Source organism: Podarcis pityusensis, assembly GCF_964106645.2.
Source record: "Podarcis pityusensis genome assembly, chromosome: 6".
In the NCBI taxonomy this organism is placed as follows: domain Eukaryota; kingdom Metazoa; phylum Chordata; class Lepidosauria; order Squamata; family Lacertidae; genus Podarcis; species Podarcis pityusensis.
Window position 1 is genome coordinate 84,260,225 of NC_138030.1, and position 17,946 is coordinate 84,278,170.

Consider the following 17,946-nt stretch of genomic DNA (forward strand, 5'->3'; position numbering starts at 1 on the left):
GGCCCATTCCACGGCTTGCTGCCAGGTTGTCATGCGTCTTTGATTGCCCCTTAGAGGTACCATTCACAGGTTTCTTCCAGGAATATTTCCTGAAATTGAACACAACGCCCCAACTCTGATATCACGCCGAGCACTGAGTAGAATGAGGCAAAAGCAGTAAAGAGTCTTGTGGCAGAAATGGATTATGGCAGAAACTTTTGAGGACCACGGTCCATTTCATCCGATGCGTGTATTGTAACTCTAAATTGGAAAGATATGGTGGCTGAAAAAGTAAAGGAGGGAGCCAAATGGAAATGAAATGCAAAAACAATAGGCATTAAGTGCTTCTCCAGATGACCTGTTCAGGGAGCATTTGTCCTGATTTGCTTGCACAAAGCTTCATGTGGAGGTTATGTGCTGCCTGCCTTTTACTGAGCATTGCTTCTGATTTGTTAGTGAGGAGATCATGTGACAACGAGCATTTATTTTGATTTATCTACCTGGTGGTGTCATTGCCGCACATTTTTTTGTCCGTGTCCCTTTCCCTTTTTTTTTTTTTTTTTGCTTGCAGTTTTATTTATTTATTAAAGTTCTTATGTTACATCTGTAAACATTACCATATTACATCACAAGGCTTATTATACTGTAATTTTCAGCATGTATACAAAGTTTATATACTTAAAGGAAAACAAAACAAAACACAAGGACAAAAAACTATTCCAAAATCATATATACACCAACACGTTGGACTTCCTGTCTATCCCATTGTATATTCCTTTTTTTACAAATGTATGTACTCTTATTATTGTATGTTTATTTACATTTTATCTAATACATTCCTCTATCAATATGTACTCTTGGTCTTATTTCTCAACTCAGTCTCTCTCCAACGTCAATTGAGTGCTAGCATAGATAGTGAACCTTTACTGTATTTTTGAACATATATCTTATATCTATCCCATCCCTGTCCCTTTCCTAAGGACAATCTGACCTCCCCCCCCCAAAGAAAGTAAATGTGCTTTAATCCACTTCCATTGCGCAAACCTAGATTTCTACTACACTACAGACCTCGAAGAGAAGATAATGAAGCACCACTTGATGTCATCTACGGCTCAAAGCCAAAGCTGCTCCAACATACTTCCAGTGGTCTATAGCCAATACTTGCCAATGACACTTCCCTCTTGCAGGTCTTGGGTAGTCAACCTGTACTTGGTTGCAGACAGCTAGTCTCCCTTGAGCCTCAGACTCTTTCCATCGCTAGTTGGACCACATACAGACCACGTCACAAAGGCACAAACACAGAGACCAAACCCCACCACAAACCAAGATGCCATGTTTGCTCCCATATCTACTCGGGCAACACTATTACAGGACATAACAGTGTCAGCCACAGGATCACAGATTGCTTCACTTGCTCATCTTCCGCTGTGATGTGCACTATCGCCTGCCAGGAATGGAGAAACAGACCTGTCTTCATGCGATAGACCAATCGAGCAAAGCTGGCCAGGTAGAGGCATGGATAATTTGGCTGCAAGAGCAAGTTCTGTGCAGCTGATCTGTGCAGAAAACAGGCTTGGACCTCCCACCCATCAGTTCAAGGAATGCTTGGTTTGGTTGTGCGACTGAGTTCTTCTTGTGCAACTTGCACATAGCCGATGCCTGCAGACTTGAACATCCTGCCCATTTGCTGATGAGTAGGCAATTCAAGCCTGCTGATCATTGGTGCTTAAAAGCACTGCACAGTGCTCTTTGCAAGCTTTGTACGGTGCTTTAAAGCCACTCTCCCCCCCCAGTCCCATGGACTACTTTTGGCAGGTGAGTGACCTACCTGTGAATCACCTGACACCCTTATGACTTCAGTTGTTTGAGAGCTGGGTGACCCTGCCCACCTGTCAAAGTGGTGGTGTGGGGTGTCCCATCGGAACAGAAAGTTTCACTACCTCTGGAATAGACGAACCCAAATCTGACATGAGAAATGGCAGCATCCAGAAACCAGAGCACTCTTTGTGGGAATGTTCAGGGAGGCAGGAAAGGATATATTGTTTAATTATATCCTTCCCAAATTGTGTTAACAAGTTCTACAATTTAGCAGAGTAACATTCCCCTTTTAAACTTACACAGGGGATAGGTTTGCCAGGCTTGCATAAGCCTCTAAAATAAGTTTCCTGGTAATACCCCTTTTATTCCCTTTTTAAAAAGAATAGACATGACACAGTCTTGTATAAAAGTATAAAATAGTTTACTCACTCATTCTGTTCACAGATGGATCCCAGAAGGCAGACTTAAGTTACAAAATATATACACCTGGAATCTATCCCATAGGGAGATAGTTCCTTTGTCCTTTGCTCCTTTGTCCTTTGTTCCTTGGCTGGAAGCCAAGAGAGTATCTCAGGCTGATGCTTCTTCGACGAAAGCAAAATGGAGGAAACAGAGATGTGGTGGTCAGTCCTGTGCTTTTGTTACCTGCACAGGTAAAGTCACGCCCACCTCTGGTCACATGCAGAGGAAGTTTGTCCCAGCACAGGAGGAAACAGGAAGTTTATCTACTGTCTGGACAAACATTCCTCTTCATGTCTAAACATGTCCACTCTAGGAATGTTGTATTTGGCTGTCCTGTGTTTCACACCCCACACTCTTAAGGTAGTCATACTTGAACAAAGACATTTTAAAGGCTTCTCTGGTGTGAAGCTGCTGAATTACAATTAATCAAGGAGTCCAGTTCTGTTTATTTGGGCCTGAATAGGATTGGGGTTGTTGTTTTTTACGTAGATGCTGATGATAAACAACAAAGTTGTGTAATCCAACCCTAAACCACATTGACTCAAAAATAAGTCTCACTATCTTCAGTACAATCTAGTCATAAGTAGGATTGGGCCATTAGGCTCTCACATGTAAAGCTCTCACATGTAAACTAAAAGCACCAGTATATTTTCTATATTGCAGTCTAACCATCTCAGCTTAACTTCTCAAAGGGCTGTCCTGATTTGCTACAAGCTGGCCTGAGAACCTGTTTGGTTGACTGGCAGAATATAAGTTTTCTAAAAAGCAAAATAAATGTGGAGCGCTCCATAGCTCAGTCAGTAGAGCATTAGACTCTTAATCTCAGGGTTGTGGGTTTGAGCCCCACGTTGGGCAAAAGATTCCTGCATTGCAGGGGGTTGGACTAGATGACCCTCGTGGTCCCTTCCAGGTCCACAATTCTATGATTCTATCATTCTCTGTCTAAGAGGAAGGACAGACTTCCCCCCATGACATTTAATTGTGAGGCTATGAGATTATGGCATATACTTGACCAGTCAGCATATATGTATCTTTAAAGACCCAGTCAGAAACATAAGGGAACAAGGAGCACAATGCAAACTTAGGACCACTTTATGAGAAAATGAAAATAAAGAGCAAAGCACTGGAAGCCATATGCTGCCCATAATCTGCAAAGCCCTCAGTTCAATGACTCCTTCCCTTGAGCCCCAGTGTCCAAGCCTAAGTAAACAGGCGCCTGTGAAAGAGGAGCCCCCTTTCCAATTAAAAGTGTACTAACATCCCTCCTTTTCCTAATTCCCCCTAACCAAAGAATTTCTTCATCTTCATACACGAAGCCGGTTCTTCATCATTCCCCCAGTGAGCCTTGGGGTTGCACAGAGGTCACGGCAGACAATATAAACCGCCTGTAGTCCTTTCCCATGTGACACCAGGAGGAGTCTTAAAGATTAATTAATTCCTACCCTGTTCGAGGAAGGCTTGAAAGGCAGAGTTAATTAAAAGCATTGCCACGCTAAAGCAGAATCAACTTTCCATCATTTGGAGGGATTTGGCGAGCAGGTGTCTGGGGTGGCGGGGGAACACGGCCACTCTTCTTTCATGGGATGGGATTCCCCCAGACTTCTCTCTGCACTGTTTCCCTCCCCCCTTCCCCATCCATTTCAAAGCATTTCCCTATTTCATTCTCCTATATGGACAGATGTGGGAAATATTTGATCAGCCCGTTTCTCTCTCCCCCCCCCCCCCGTATATAATTTTTAAAATTAATTTTCAACGTATCATTTTCAACAATAATTAAACGTACTTTAACATCTTATACAATTGTTTTGACTTCCAACAATCACATCTGAAAATTTTCCAATCTATTTATTTGATTTACATTTCTTATTTCCACTATTACATTTAAATCTCATAACTAATATCTCTCTTCTTTCTCTTCTTTGCAATATTTCATATATTTCTCCTTACAGAACTTCTTGTAGCGTAATTTGCTGATTACAGTTGCTCTTCAAATAGTTTGTATATTTCTTCCAATCTTCTGTAAATCTCTGGTCCCACAGGTTTCAAATCCTTCCTGTCATTTTATCCAATTCTGCATAGTCCATGAATTTTGTCTGCCATTCTTCTTTCGTCAGTATTTCTTCTTGTTTCCATTTCTGAGCCAACAATATTTTTGCCGCTGTTGTTGGATATAAAAACAATTTTACATCCTTTCTATTAATATCCTCACCTATAGTGCCAAGTAAAAATGCTTCTGGTTTTTTAAAGAAATGTATATTTCAACATCTTTTTCATCTCATTATATATCATTTCCCAGAAGTTTTTTACTTTCTTACATTCCCACCACATATGATAAAATGTTCCTTCTGATGAGCCCGTTTCTCTAGTCATCCTACGAAAGAGAAACAGGAACACCTCCTAGCAATAATGCGCTGAGGGGCAAACACAGCACCAGGGAGGTGTTTTGCTCTAGTTAAGAATCTGGCAACATTGTAGACACTGAACTACCGTATTTTTCGCTCCATAAGACGCACATTTTTCCTTCTAAAAAGTAAGGGGAAATGTGAGTGCGTCTTATGGAGCCCCTTCTGTTCCTCCTCCTGCTTCGCTGAAGGGGTGCTACGCAGCTCTCCCTCTCTGCGTAGTGCCTGTCCTGCGAAGCCAGAGGAGGAACAGAAGGGTCTCCTTCAGTTCCTTCTCCAGCTTCGCTGAAGGGGCGCTACGCAGTTCTCCGTCTCTGCACAGCGCCTCTCCTGTGAAGGAGAGGCGCTGCGCAGAGAGAGAGAACTACGCAGCACCCCTTCAGCGACGCGCCTGTCATGCGAAGCCGGAGGAGGAACAGAAGAGACTCCTGTTCCTACTCCAGCTTTGCTGAAGGGGCGCTGTGCACTTCTCCCTCTCAGAGAGGGAGAACTGTGCAGCGCCCCTTCAGCGACGCACCGTCCTGGCTTCTGCCTTAGCCCTGCGCAGCTTCTTTGGGCAGGGGGAGCCTTCATCCCGCTGCCCTGAAGAGGCTTGGCGCGGTTATCCCAGATGCCAAAACAGCCACACAGTATCCCAGAAGCTAGATCCCTCTTGCTGTTCTGGCTTCTGGGATTCAGAATAATTTTTTCTTGTTTTCCTCCTCCCAAAACTAGGTGCGCCTTATGGTCTGGTGCGTCTTTTGGAGCGAAAAATACGGCACAAACCCAGACAGGAGCCCAGCGCATGGAGACAGTGCCGAGTTCTGAAATCTCATGCTTACCCAAATGATTGCCCCCCAAACACAAACCAACCAATTGTCACTTCGCCAATGTGATTGATTTCAGAGTGGCCAACATAATAATTTGAAGTCCAACGTGGGATATCAGAATTTTAAAAAATCAGTAGGCTTCCATTTTCTTGAATCAAAAATTTATTGCAAATTTAGCAGTTGAGGAACCTGTTGTTGTAAAATGCCAGAAAGCTCAGAAAAAATCTTAAGCACCTTTGTCTAGAAACAGTGTCACACTACATACGGCAATCAGATGTGTTTATCGAGCACTTGTGCTGTTTCCTTCAGCAAACATAGGGACAAGATACATTCCCTGTTGCCCACTTGGAGTTTCAAGTTCAAGAGACTCTGTGGAGGGAACGAAATCCTGAACAATAACACAGTATTCACACTGTATTTGACCAAAACATCATCCAGTGGTAAAAATGAGACCGTGATTTGCCAGCAACTAGAAAATGGGTTCAGTTGGCGTATATTCTGAATAGACTCCAAGTTTTGGGAACTTGTTGCCCTTTCAATTAAAAGTTGCAAAATACAGAGCATTTTCAGAAGTCGGTCCAAACTAGGAGTCTGCCTACTTTCTGAAACGTGTGGGAATGCACAACATGTGTTTGCACAATGCAAACTTGACTCCTTTTTGTCTCATGGCCTCCATTTATCCCATATTATGCACTGTAAAATAAACTGTTGGATGTATGAAAACACACACACAACACAGTGTGAGGTTCCTTTTTAAAAAGATATTCAGAATCAGGAGCTATAAGACTTTCATACACTGGCTTTATTAGAGCAATCGCCTAATTGTTTTCAAATACTATTCATTAATAAAATGCTACTATTTTGAACTCTACTCAGGCCTATTCCACACATGCAACACATCAGGAGATGGGACTGAGGTGGAAGTATGGACTATACTTAGTCCAGACTGCAAGTGAGGATTTGTTGTTTTTATTTTATTTATTTTTTATAAAAATAAATATTGATTTTACATACTTTTATACATTTTAACTTTAACCATTTCAAAACATTAAAGTAAAAGGTTCTTTCAAACCTTCAGACCCTCTTCCCTCCCTCCCTCCCTCCAAAAGTTCCATATTAAAAAATATATATATTCTGCATCTTTTACTGTTATCTATCTGTTATATATCCATAGTTACCATAGTTCATGTCACATTACAAGTGTCATTGTATCCCTGCCAATGATTTTAACTGTTTACAGTGGTCTTTTAAATACATTAAAATTTTCTTCCAGTCTTTTAGAAATACTTGGTCATCCTGGTTTCTGATATTTCCCGTCAGTCTTGCCATCTCTGCGTACTCCATCAATTTAGTCTGCCATTCTTCCCTAGTCGACCCTTTCCCTCCTTCCATCTCTGGTCTAGTAGTATTCTTGCTGCCGTCCTTGCGTACATTAAAAGTATTATGTCTTCTTTTGGTATCTCTTCACCTTTTACAGTGGTACCTTGAGTTACAAACACCACAGGTTACAAATGATTCAGGTTACAAACTCCACTAACCTGGAAGAGGTACCTCGAGTTGAGAACTTTGCCCCAGGATGAGAATGAAAATCGTGTGCCGGCGGCAGCAAGAGGCCCCATTAGCGAAAGCACGCCTCTAGTTAAGAACAGTTTCAGGTTAAGAACGGACCTCCGGAATGAATTAAGTTCATAACTAGAGGTACCACTGTATACCTAACAGAAAACCTTCTGGTTTTTTAACAAAAGTTTTCTTAAACAGTTTCTTTAACTCATTATATATCATTTCCCAGAAAGCTTTTACCACTCCACAGATTTGCTGTCGTTTTTAAATGCACCGTGCAAGTTGAAAATTATCACAGCCGGGTCTTGGTTTAGGGCCAGAACCATTCTCCGTTGCTGTGCTCATTTTCTGTTTGCAAGGAACTGTTAATATGAGGGAACATTTTTTTAAAATGGCGCGCCCCCCCTCCATGTGCAACCTGAAGCGGCATAGTATTGAAGGCACACACTCTAGTGCCGAACATTTTACTGGAATGCTAACCTTGCCAATTAGGACTACCTTATTCCAGAAATTTACTTAGAGTAATGGAGGCCGATGGCTTAAGAGCTTCCACACGTCCCAGGCAAAGTGTCCCGGCGTTTCACACACATGCTAATTGAAAAGCCTGCTTAATTACTCTTCAGTGCAGTTCTGGCTGCCGTGATGCATGCTTTGAGAGCCTTGAGGTAAGATTTCTCCAGTGCAATGGGGACATTTTTAAAGAGCATTTGGAGCTGAGCTATAGGTTGGGTCTTAGCTAAAAACACCATATGATACCTGTGCATATAATCTCTGGGCTTAATTCCAAGTGTTACTGTTGACTTTAAAAGTTTGAAATGGTCTGAATCTAGGGTTAGGGTTAGGCTGTCTGAAGTTCCATTAGTGGCAACTGGAGCAAGGCTAATTCCCCCTGCCTGGACATCTTGCTTCTAGTTTGCAGAAGGATGTTTAAATATCCTTCTTTAGGAAGAAGAAGAAGAAGAGTTTGGATTTGATATCCCGCTTTATCACTACCCGAAGGAGTCTCAAAGCAACTAACATTCTCCTTTCCCTTCCTCCCCCATAACAAACACTGTGAGGTGAGTGGGGCTGAGAGACTTCAAAGAAGTGTGACTGGCCCAAGGTCACCCAGCAGCTGCATGTGGAGGAGTGGGGAAGTGAACCTGGTTCATCAGATTACGAGTCCACCGCTCTTAACCACTACACCACACTGGCATTTAGGCCCCTGGGAGATGGCTGCTGACTTGTTGTGTAACCAGATTTGAGTTGAACTTAAAATCCTCTTTTGACTGCTTTGTTATTTCCTTACAACCACCCCAGCCACACCCCTGTAAAAGTTGCAACACAGGACCCCTGGTTTCACTCCACTGTCTTTCCTTTCCTTACCAAATGCTTCTGAGTGCTTTGTAGCCCTACGTGTGCAAATTCTGAAAGGAATTTTGAGCATCTTCCTGTTAGTATGGAGCTTTTCCATGCAGTGGCGTAGCGTGGGGGTGCAGGGGGGCCGGCCGCACCGGGCGCAACATCGTGGGGGGACGCGCTCGCACTCGCAGCTCTCTGCCCCTACCTGGCTCACTCTCTCTCACACACTGCAGTGCTGGCTGTGCGAATCCGATCCGAGCCGCTGGGTCGCCGCCCACTGTGGAGGGGGTGGGTGCCAGGCGTGCGGTGCGGAGAGAGAGTGAGGGACTATCTGGGGGAGGGACAGTGCAGCGGCCGCCCAGCGCAGCGCTGAGCGTGGGAGAGAACCACACCAGACCAGACCAGGCAGCAGCAAGAAGAAGCTGGCAGCGGCGGCAGGTTAGGGGTTAGGGGGCGCAAATTACTTGCCTTGCCCCGGGTGCTGACAACCCACGCTACGCCGCTGTTTCCATGCGGCTTCTCAATTTGGGGTGATTTCGTTTTAAGCAAAGGCTGGCTTGCGAATCACACTGTGTGGGATTTTATCCCCTTCCCCAATCTTTCAAGGTAAAAGTGATGATGAAGGGAGCCTGTGCAAAATGGGAGATGGCAGTGGGAAAACAGCCGAGGAAAGCAAGGACCACAAGCGGCCAAAACGACCCCGGACCATCTTGACGACCCAGCAGCGCCGGGCATTCAAGGCATCGTTTGAAGTGTCTTCTAAACCATGCAGGAAGGTACAGTTTGATCATAAGAAGAAACTGGCACCATGAACACTGGAATCACCAGAGGTAGCCAGTTTACACTGCCTAAGATGTTGTTAAATCCCAGGGCCGTAGAGTGACTCCTGTCTTAATAATTCCTGGACATTGTGCTCTGCTGGTGGCAGACAGAGTCAGGCGTGTGGTCCACCAAACAGAATGCAGCCCAACAGACAAGTGTTGTGATTTCCCAGGCACTTGACCATCACTCCTGAGCAGTCAGCAAAAGGACAAGAGAGATTTAATGACCCAGGCGTGAGCCACTGTATGTAGATGACATGCTGATGGACTGCAAGTTGTGTAGCCTTACTTAAGCCTACTTAAGCCTGAGAGCCCCTTACCTGCTAGGAAAACTCAAAAATTGTGGGTTGTTTAGTTTGGAAAAAAGATTCCCTGCTGGATCAAACCAAAGGCCCAGCTATTCCCACATTCTGTTCTCACAGTGACCAGTGAGGTGCCCTGTGGGAATGTTCAGGAAGGCAGGAGAGGATATATTGTTTAATAATATCCTTCCTAACTAGTTCTATGATTTAGCAGAGTAACATTCCCCTTTTAAACTTGCACAGCTGATAGGTTTTCCAAGCTTGCATAAACCTCTAAAAATAAGTTTCCTGGTAATTCCCCTTTTATTCCCTCCTAAAAAGAATAAACACAACACAGTCTTGTATAAAAGTATAAAAAGTGTTTACTCACACATTCTGTTCACAAATGGAATCCAGAAGGCAGACTTAAGTTACAAAATATATACACCTGGAATCTATCCCATAAGGAGATAGTTCTTTTGTCCTCTCTTGGCTTCCAGCCAAGAGAGCATCTCAGGTTAAGGAGCTGTTGCTTCTTCAAGGAATGGAGTCAGAGAGAGAGATGGCTGCCTGCCCTGTGCTATTTTGTTACCTGCACAGGTAAGGTCATACCCAACTCTAGTCACATGTAGAGGAAGTTTGTCCCAGCACAGGAGAAAACAGGAAGTTTATCTACTGTCTGGACAAACATCCCTCTTCATGTGTAAACATGTCCACTCTAGGAATGATGTATTTGACTGCTCTGTGTTTCACACCCCACATGCCCGTGGAAAGCCCCAAACAGGATTTGAGCAGCACAGCACACTCCCCCACTTCATTTCCCCAGCAGCTACTGTTCAGAAGATGTGGGTGGTGCTGTGGTCTAAACCACTGAGCCTCTTGGGCTTGCTAGTCGAAACCGCATGACAGGGTGAGCTCCTGTTGCTCTGTCCCTGCTCCTGCCAACCTAGCAGTTCAAAAGCACACCAGTGCAAGTAGATAAATAGGTGCTGCTGTGGCGGGAAGGTAAACGGCATTTCTGTGTGCTCTGGTTTCTGTCACGGTGTCCCATTGCGCCAGAAGCGGTTTAGTCATGCTAGCTACATGACCCAGAAAGCTGGCAAACGCTGGCTCCCTCGGCCTGAAAGCGAGATGAGCACTGCAACCCCCTAGTCGCCTTTGACTGGACTTAACTGTCCAGGGGTCCTTTACCTTTTTTACCTTTACAGGGAAAAACTAAAGAGTTGTGGGTTCTTTAGAAAAATAATAATCCCACATTAAACCATAAGATCCCTGCTGGATCAAACCAAAGGCCCAGCTATTCCTACACCCTGTTCTCACAATGGCCAGTGACGAGCCTGTGCCAAGCCCTTGCCCACTTCATTTCCCCAGCCACTACTCTTCAGAGGCATACTCTACAATAGTCATTGTAGCTAATAGCCATTTCTCTAAAGCCATCCAAGTTGGTGTCCATTGCTACCTCTTGTGGGATAAAATTCCATAGTTTATGCACTGAGCAAAGAAGTGCTTTCTTTTGACTGTCCTGCATCTTCCAACATTCAGAGTTATGAGACAGTAAGGAAAACCTTTCTTCACCCACTTTTTCCATGCCATGCATAATTTTTAAAATTTCTATCCTGTCACCTGCTACTATCCTTTGCTCTAAACCAAAAAGGCCCAAATGCTACAACTTTCCCCCCTAAGGGAGTTGCTTCATCCCTGTGATCACTTTTGATGCGCACTGATCAGTATTCTGCGTGTTTTCACAGCTCCCCTGTTTGGAGACACATGCTTGAAATCCAACTGCTGAACTCCAAAAACTTCCAGTTCTTATGGTTTTGGAGTTTGGTGAGAAATCTAGGGAGCAACTGCAAACACTGAGATTTTGTGCCGAAAAATGAAAAAACCCTTTATGAAAATGTTGAAATTTGTGTTGAGAGTCCTACACATTTAGTATTTTGCTGATCCTTTTGCCTCTGTTTTAAACGAATAATCATGTCTGCTGTTCTGACATTTCATGAAGGTAAGGGAAACGCTAGCGGCCGAGACGGGTCTGAGTGTCCGAGTTGTTCAGGTCTGGTTCCAGAATCAAAGAGCTAAGGTAACAACATTTCTCCTTGAATCACTTACTACATAATGATGCTGGGGCCTTTCATCCATTTTTAGATAGGAGGGCTATCTATCTAAACTTAAAATGTTGTCCTAGTTTGGAGTAGGAATAGGCAATTTGCAGATTGCATTTTTGGATTTGGGAAGCTATCTTACAGACCATTGGTCCATCTAACATAGTTACACTGAGCTGCACAGGCTGGCAGAAGTTGCGTGGTGAGTTCCCGACCCCCCCCCCCGGTGGAAATAATGACACATGACACAATTATTAAGGTTAATGGGCTAAAAAAGCCCACAACTTTATTGGTTACAGGTGATGAGCAGTATTGGCTTAGAAATTGGTCCTAGCTGACTACTGTATTTTTCGCTCTATAGGACGCACCAGACGATAGGACGCACCTAGTTTGGGGGGGGGGGAGAGGAAACAAGGGGAAAAAATCTGAACCCCAGAAGCCAGAACAACAAGAGGGATCTGGCTTCTGGGATAGCCTCTTGCTGTTCTGACTTCTGGGATAGCCGCTGGGAGCTGCGCAGCGCTCCCTCTAGCTGTTCTAGCTTCGTGCAAAGCCTCCACAGGGTATGGGAAGCCTTCATCCCCGTGCCCTGCGGAGGCTTCTGGGACAGCCCATGAAGCCTCCAGAGGGCAGCGGGATGAAGGCACCCCGCTGCCCTGGGGAGGCTTTGTGCAGCTAACCCAGAAGCTAGAATAGTGAGACGGAGGCTTTGCGCAGCTAACCCCGAAGCCTTTGGAGCGCAGCACGAGTTCCCGCTGTGCTCCAAAGGCTTCAGGGATAGCCACCCGAAGCCTTTGGAGCGCAGCGGGACCTCGCTCTGCACTCCCAAGGCTTCCGGTGGCTATCCCTGAAGCCTGGAGAGTGAGAGGGGTCGGTGCGCACCGACCGCTCTCGCTCTCCAGGCTTCAGTGAAAGCAATGCGTAGCCTCCGGAGCGTGGAGGGAGCACTCCCTCTGCGCTTTGGAGGCTTCATGTTGCTTTCGCTGAAGCCAAGGAACCTGCATTCACTCCATAGGAAGCACAATCATTTCCCCTTAATTTTTGGAGGGGAAAAAGTGCATCCTATAAAGTGAAAAATACGGTATATCCGACTTCAGCCCGTCCGCTCGAAGTCCGGGAAGGGTTAACCACCAATAGGGGGAGTCTTGCTGATGCACATCAACTAGGAACTCCCCCCAGGGTCACCGCTAGGGGGCGTGCCTTAGGCCCTCACCTTCCTAGGCTTCAGACAGGGCCACGCCCCCCAGAAACCTTTAACGGACTACCCTTCAATATGCGGGGCAGGTGATGGTGCTACCTCCCCTCTTCCATCTACAGAACTATACCAAAGCCTAACCGCCAATACCCGAAAAGTTGTAATGATTTGCTACGAGGTAGATGAAAACTACGAGGTAGGGGACGCGGGTGGCACTGTGGGTTAAACCACAGAGCCTAGGACTTGGCAATCAGAAGGTCGGCGGTTTGAATCCCTGTGACAGGGTGAGCTCTGGTTGCTCGGTCCCAGCTCCTGCCCACCTAGCAGTTTGAAAGCACGTCAAAGTGCAAGTAGATAAATAGGTACCGCTCCGGCAGGAAGGTAAACGGCATTTCCGTGCACTACTCTGGTTCACCAGAAGCTGCTTAGTCATGCTGGCCACATGACCCGGAAGCTGTACGCCGGCTCCCTCAGCCAGTAAAGCGAGATGAGCGCCGCAACCCCAGAGTCGGCCATGGCGAGACTTAATGGTCAAGGGTCCCTTTACCTTTACCTTTACCTTTTAGTTGAAAACCAAGTGGCTGGTTCTTACCAGGCCCCTCAATGGCGACCAACCAAGGTCCATAGCAAGGTCAAAGAACGAAACCTTATAGGGCGGGAGGGTGGGAAAAGCAGGAACAACTGGCGAGCGGCAAAGAGGGAGATCCATGGCAGCGTCCTGCCTTTATAGAGCAGGCCACGCCCCCTGAACCAGCCGATTGGCCAACCAGGGGGTGACGTGGCTGGGAATCCCCCCAATCGCGCAGGGGCTGGCCTCCACCCACCACACGTGTGGAGGGGCCGTGAAGCAACCCCACCTCCTCCTTAGGGCGGAAGAGGCTTTCTCAGACAGGGCTCTCTCTCAGCCCATCTTAAGATGCCCATCTTAAGAACTATCAGAGTGTAACGGCAGCATCGTGCTTCTGCTAACCCTGTCAATGCTTTTCCACCATTTAGGAAAAGAAGAGGAGGGGATATTGGCTTGTTCTAACCTTTCCTCCCTTTCTGTAACAGATGAAGAAATTAGCAAGACGACAGCAGCAGCAGCAGCAAGATCAGCAAACAACACAGAGGCTCACTTCTGGTAAGCCTGTCTCCTAACCCCCTTCTTTCACGGGACCTGCCTGTTCCCTTTTCCTTGAAACTCCACCACCTACAGCCAGGATTCTGAAAATGGAAAGTAGATTCTCTTTCCATGGAGGCACGAGGAGTTGCTGGACAGGAGGACCAAATACTTTCCTAGCTCCCCTCCTTTCAAATGCAGGTGCTTCCTACTTGAGCCAGAAGGCAGAATATGCCACGCTGAATGAGGGAGGGCATCAACAATATATGGCGGCCAGTGAACCAATCCTCTGCAATGGGCAAGATTTCATTTCCTCAGAGACTTTAATAGCATGCCATGAACAGCTATGGTCCTCCCCACAATATTGATTAGACTTATCCCATGGTTTTGTCAACACTCAGTTCTTGGGTGTTACCTTGAAAAACTGGAATTTATTGATACGGAGAAGTTATGATTCACTTGGCTCCTAGGACATCTCAGCTGCCATGTCCTACCTGGGAACTCTCCTCAGATTGTCATGGGTTTTCCACTGTAATCTCCATAGCTTTTTCAGTCCTTAGCTTTGCTTCCCAATTTCCCCTTACTATACAAGGCTGAACATGCTTCCCATCTCAACTCTTCTTTCCACGCTTGGGTCACTCTTCTAGCACAACGGCCCCTCTTTTGTATGATGCTACTCAACTCCCACCCTGAACAGGAATTAAGGGCCAATGAAAACAAGGCACTGGGAGATCCATGGCTGGGTCTTCTGAATATTCTCTCTCTCTCTCTCTCTCTCTCTTCAGTGAGGGGACATGAATTGGGAAAGCAGTGGTGGGAAACCCTTCCTGTGTTCTTTTCCTGATCTCAGTCACCCCCTTTAAAGTGTGTACACTTCCCTCTGTGAGACAAAAAGCAGAGAGAAGGGGGTTGAACAGGGGGGGGGGGATTTCCATTCTGTGCAACAGAGGGCCTTCTCAGTAGTGGCACCCATCAGATGTCAAGGAAATAAACAGCTATCTAACTTTTAGAAGACATCTGAAGGCAGTCCTGTTTAGGGAAGTTTTCAATATCTAATCGTTTACAATTTTTTATGTGCTGTAAGCTGCCCAGAGTGACTGGGGAAACCCAGCCAGATGAGCAGGGTATAAATATCATCATCATCATCATTATCATCACAGAAGTCCTGTCTTACAGTGAACTTGGCATCCCAGTTCCAAAGGAGCTTATAGTTATATTTTTCATGAACTTGATAATATGTAGGTCTGGCTGTCTGTGACCCTTTAAGCAGCTCATATATTTGAGTCGACTGATGGTTTAATTCATTTATTCCAAGACTGAAAAAATGAGAAGTCGTATATGGGTTGGTCGGGTATGGCTTTGAAAATAGGGGAGCTGGGAAAGAGTTCACACCTCCTGGGACTGGAAATTCAAGAAAAAAGTTCATTAAGAAAAAAAGGCGCCAGTATAGAAGACAGATAAGAGCCAGGTCTTGCTGACATAAGTGAAATATTAAGGTATTGGGAGACTGATCTTATGAACTCGTGCATTTTATTTGCCATTGTCTTCCAGCTCAGACAAACAGTGGCAACAACGCAGGCCTTGAAGGAATCATGAACTCTTATACCACCTTGCAGCCACCTCCACAACAAGTATTAGTCATTGATCAAAGTGTTTACAGCTCAGACCCCTTCCGGCAAGGGCTCACTCCACCACAAATGCCAGGAGACCACATGCACCCTTATGGTAAGAACAGAAACCCTGCATATTGTACAGACGGACTAAGAGGAACCCCTTCACAACGTGAATTTAGGATGTCAAGAGTCCATAGCCCTCTAAGACAATATTTGTGCTGGGTTTGGGCTTCCAGGCTTAAGCTAGTGGAGCTTGAGATTTTAAATGTGTCTGGTTTCCGTCTAGATCAGGCATAGACAAACTCCGGCCCTCCAGATGTTTGGGACTACAATTCCCATCATCCCTGACCACTGGTCCTGTTAAGCTAGGGATCCTGACAAGACAGAAGTACTGTTTTGGGGGGACAGGAGGTGGGCAGGTGTGGGGGACTCCCTGGTCCTGAATGGGGTAACTGTGCCACTGAAGGACCAGGTGCGCAGCCTGGGAGTCATTCTGGACTCACAGCTGTCCATGGAGGCGCAGGTCAATTCTGTGTCCAGGGTAGCTGTTTATCAGCTCCACCTGGTATGCAGGCTAAGACCCTACCTGCCCACAGACTGTCTTACCAGAGTGGTGCATGTTCTAGTTATCTCCCGCTTGGACTACTGCAACACGCTCTACGTAGGGCTACCTTTGAAGGTGACCCGGAAACTGCAATTAATCCAGAATGCGGCAGCTAGACTGGTGACTGGGAGTGGCTGCCGGGACCACATAACACCAGTCCTGAGAGATCTTCATTGGCTCCCAGTAAGTTTCCGAGCATAATTCAAAGTGTTGGTGCTGACCTTTAAAGCCCTCGGTCCTGTATACCTGAAGGAGCGTCTCCACCCCCATCGCTCAGCCCAGACACTGAGATCCAGCGCCGAGGGCCTTCTGGCAGTTCCCTCATTGCAAGAAGTGGGGTTACAGGGACCAGACAGAGGGCCTTTTTGGTAGTGGCGCCCGCCCTGTGGAATGCCCTCCCTTCAGATGTGAAGGAAATAAGCAGCTATCTTATCTTTAAAAGATATCTGAAGGCAGTTCTGTTTAGGGAAGTTTTTAATATTTAATGCTGTATTGTTTTTAACACTCGATTGAGAGCTGCCAATTATTATTATTGTATGTCTGTATAGCTACCTCAAACACATGAGAGTGGCTTAGTCAAAATTTAGAGGGCACTTATGAAAGAAGTTCTCGCGTGTAAGTGCCGTTAAAAAGAATGGCGCAAGAGCCCGACTCTGCACCCGAGCAGCTCCTGTTCATTTCAGTGTTGTGTGAGTGGATTGTGCCTGACTGGAACAAATCTTTCTCTCTGTTCTGAAGGTTCTGAGCACCTTTTGTGTGAGATGGACAGTGACGACACCTCCCTCAGCAACCTGGGCGACTGTTTCTTAACAACTGTGGAACCCGGGCCCTTGCAGTCCAGAGTGGGGAACCCCATTGACCACCTGTACTCCATGCAGAGCTCCTACTTCACATCTTGAGGCATTTGAGGCTTCTGAACAGACCAGGGCTGGGCTCACTGCAGGTGCCACCTGGAGAGAAGGAGAGGAAAGGATTTTGAAATGGCTAGCTTCGTTTCCCATTTGAAAAATTCAGCGGAAATCAGGAACATTTGTGAAGGAAGAATTCAAAACTCCGTTCTCCTTTCGCGAACCCATTTATGGAACGACTTTTTGAAACTGAGTTTTAAATTTTGAAGTGTCAAGGAATGCATGAAAGAAGACAAAAACTTACCCCCCCCCCCGTGTTTTATTTAAGGCTGTCTTGAAGGCAAGTTGCAAAAAGCAGTACTTTAGGCTTAGACTAGATAGGCAAGCAATATTTCCCACTTTGGGACTGAAACAGAAGTTCCTCATTTGGGTGGACTACCCTTCTGGGGGGGAAAAACTTAGATAATTTTCAATAATTTGTGCATTTTGCAATCCTTTTTGGCAATCCTGGTGGCTTCTGCGATTTCTGCATTGCTATCATTTCTTCCTTGGTTGCTATTTCTTTCTCCTTCCTGGATTAATCACGTAAGTGAACCCACCTTATCAGAATCACATAGTGAACAGGATGATATCAGAATGAAGTCAGTTAGATCTGGGCATGTGAGAGTGAGAGCAATTTAAACTAATAAATGAACATTATTATTATTATTTTGCAATGAGTGACAGAAAATAATTGACATGGGAGGCATTTTTGACACTGCCAAAAATGTATGGAGGGGTGGGAAGGTTCATGGTTTGTTCATATAGCTATCAATTTGGTGCCTGGCAAGCATGTGTGTCAAGGTGTTTGAGTGTGTTCATGTAAGGGCGTGTGCATTTATATGCAAGATACAAGCGCACCTAATATTGCATCAGGTTTATCCCTAATGATAGAAATGTTCTGCACAGCAAAAAATAACTTTATTTTCTGAGTGAACTATATTTAAGAAATTGCTCGATGCACTTAAGT

The 17,946-nt window shown here is 45.5% G+C and overlaps 1 protein-coding gene across 2 annotated transcripts in view; it reads left to right on the top strand.

Annotated features, from left to right (window-relative positions):
• LMX1A (LIM homeobox transcription factor 1 alpha) overlaps positions 1-17,645 on the top strand; it is a 76,488-nt gene extending 58,843 nt beyond the window's left edge. For both annotated transcript variants that reach the window (XM_081012273.1, XM_081012272.1), the window contains 5 exons: positions 8,978-9,147; positions 11,476-11,553; positions 13,824-13,893; positions 15,424-15,597; positions 16,828-17,645. In XM_081012273.1, coding sequence (XP_080868399.1) covers positions 8,978-9,147; positions 11,476-11,553; positions 13,824-13,893; positions 15,424-15,597; positions 16,828-16,988 — 653 coding nt within the window. In that variant the 3' untranslated portion in view covers positions 16,989-17,645. The remainder of the gene's footprint in view (positions 1-8,977; positions 9,148-11,475; positions 11,554-13,823; positions 13,894-15,423; positions 15,598-16,827) is intronic.
• Positions 17,646-17,946: the final 301 nt, after the last annotated feature.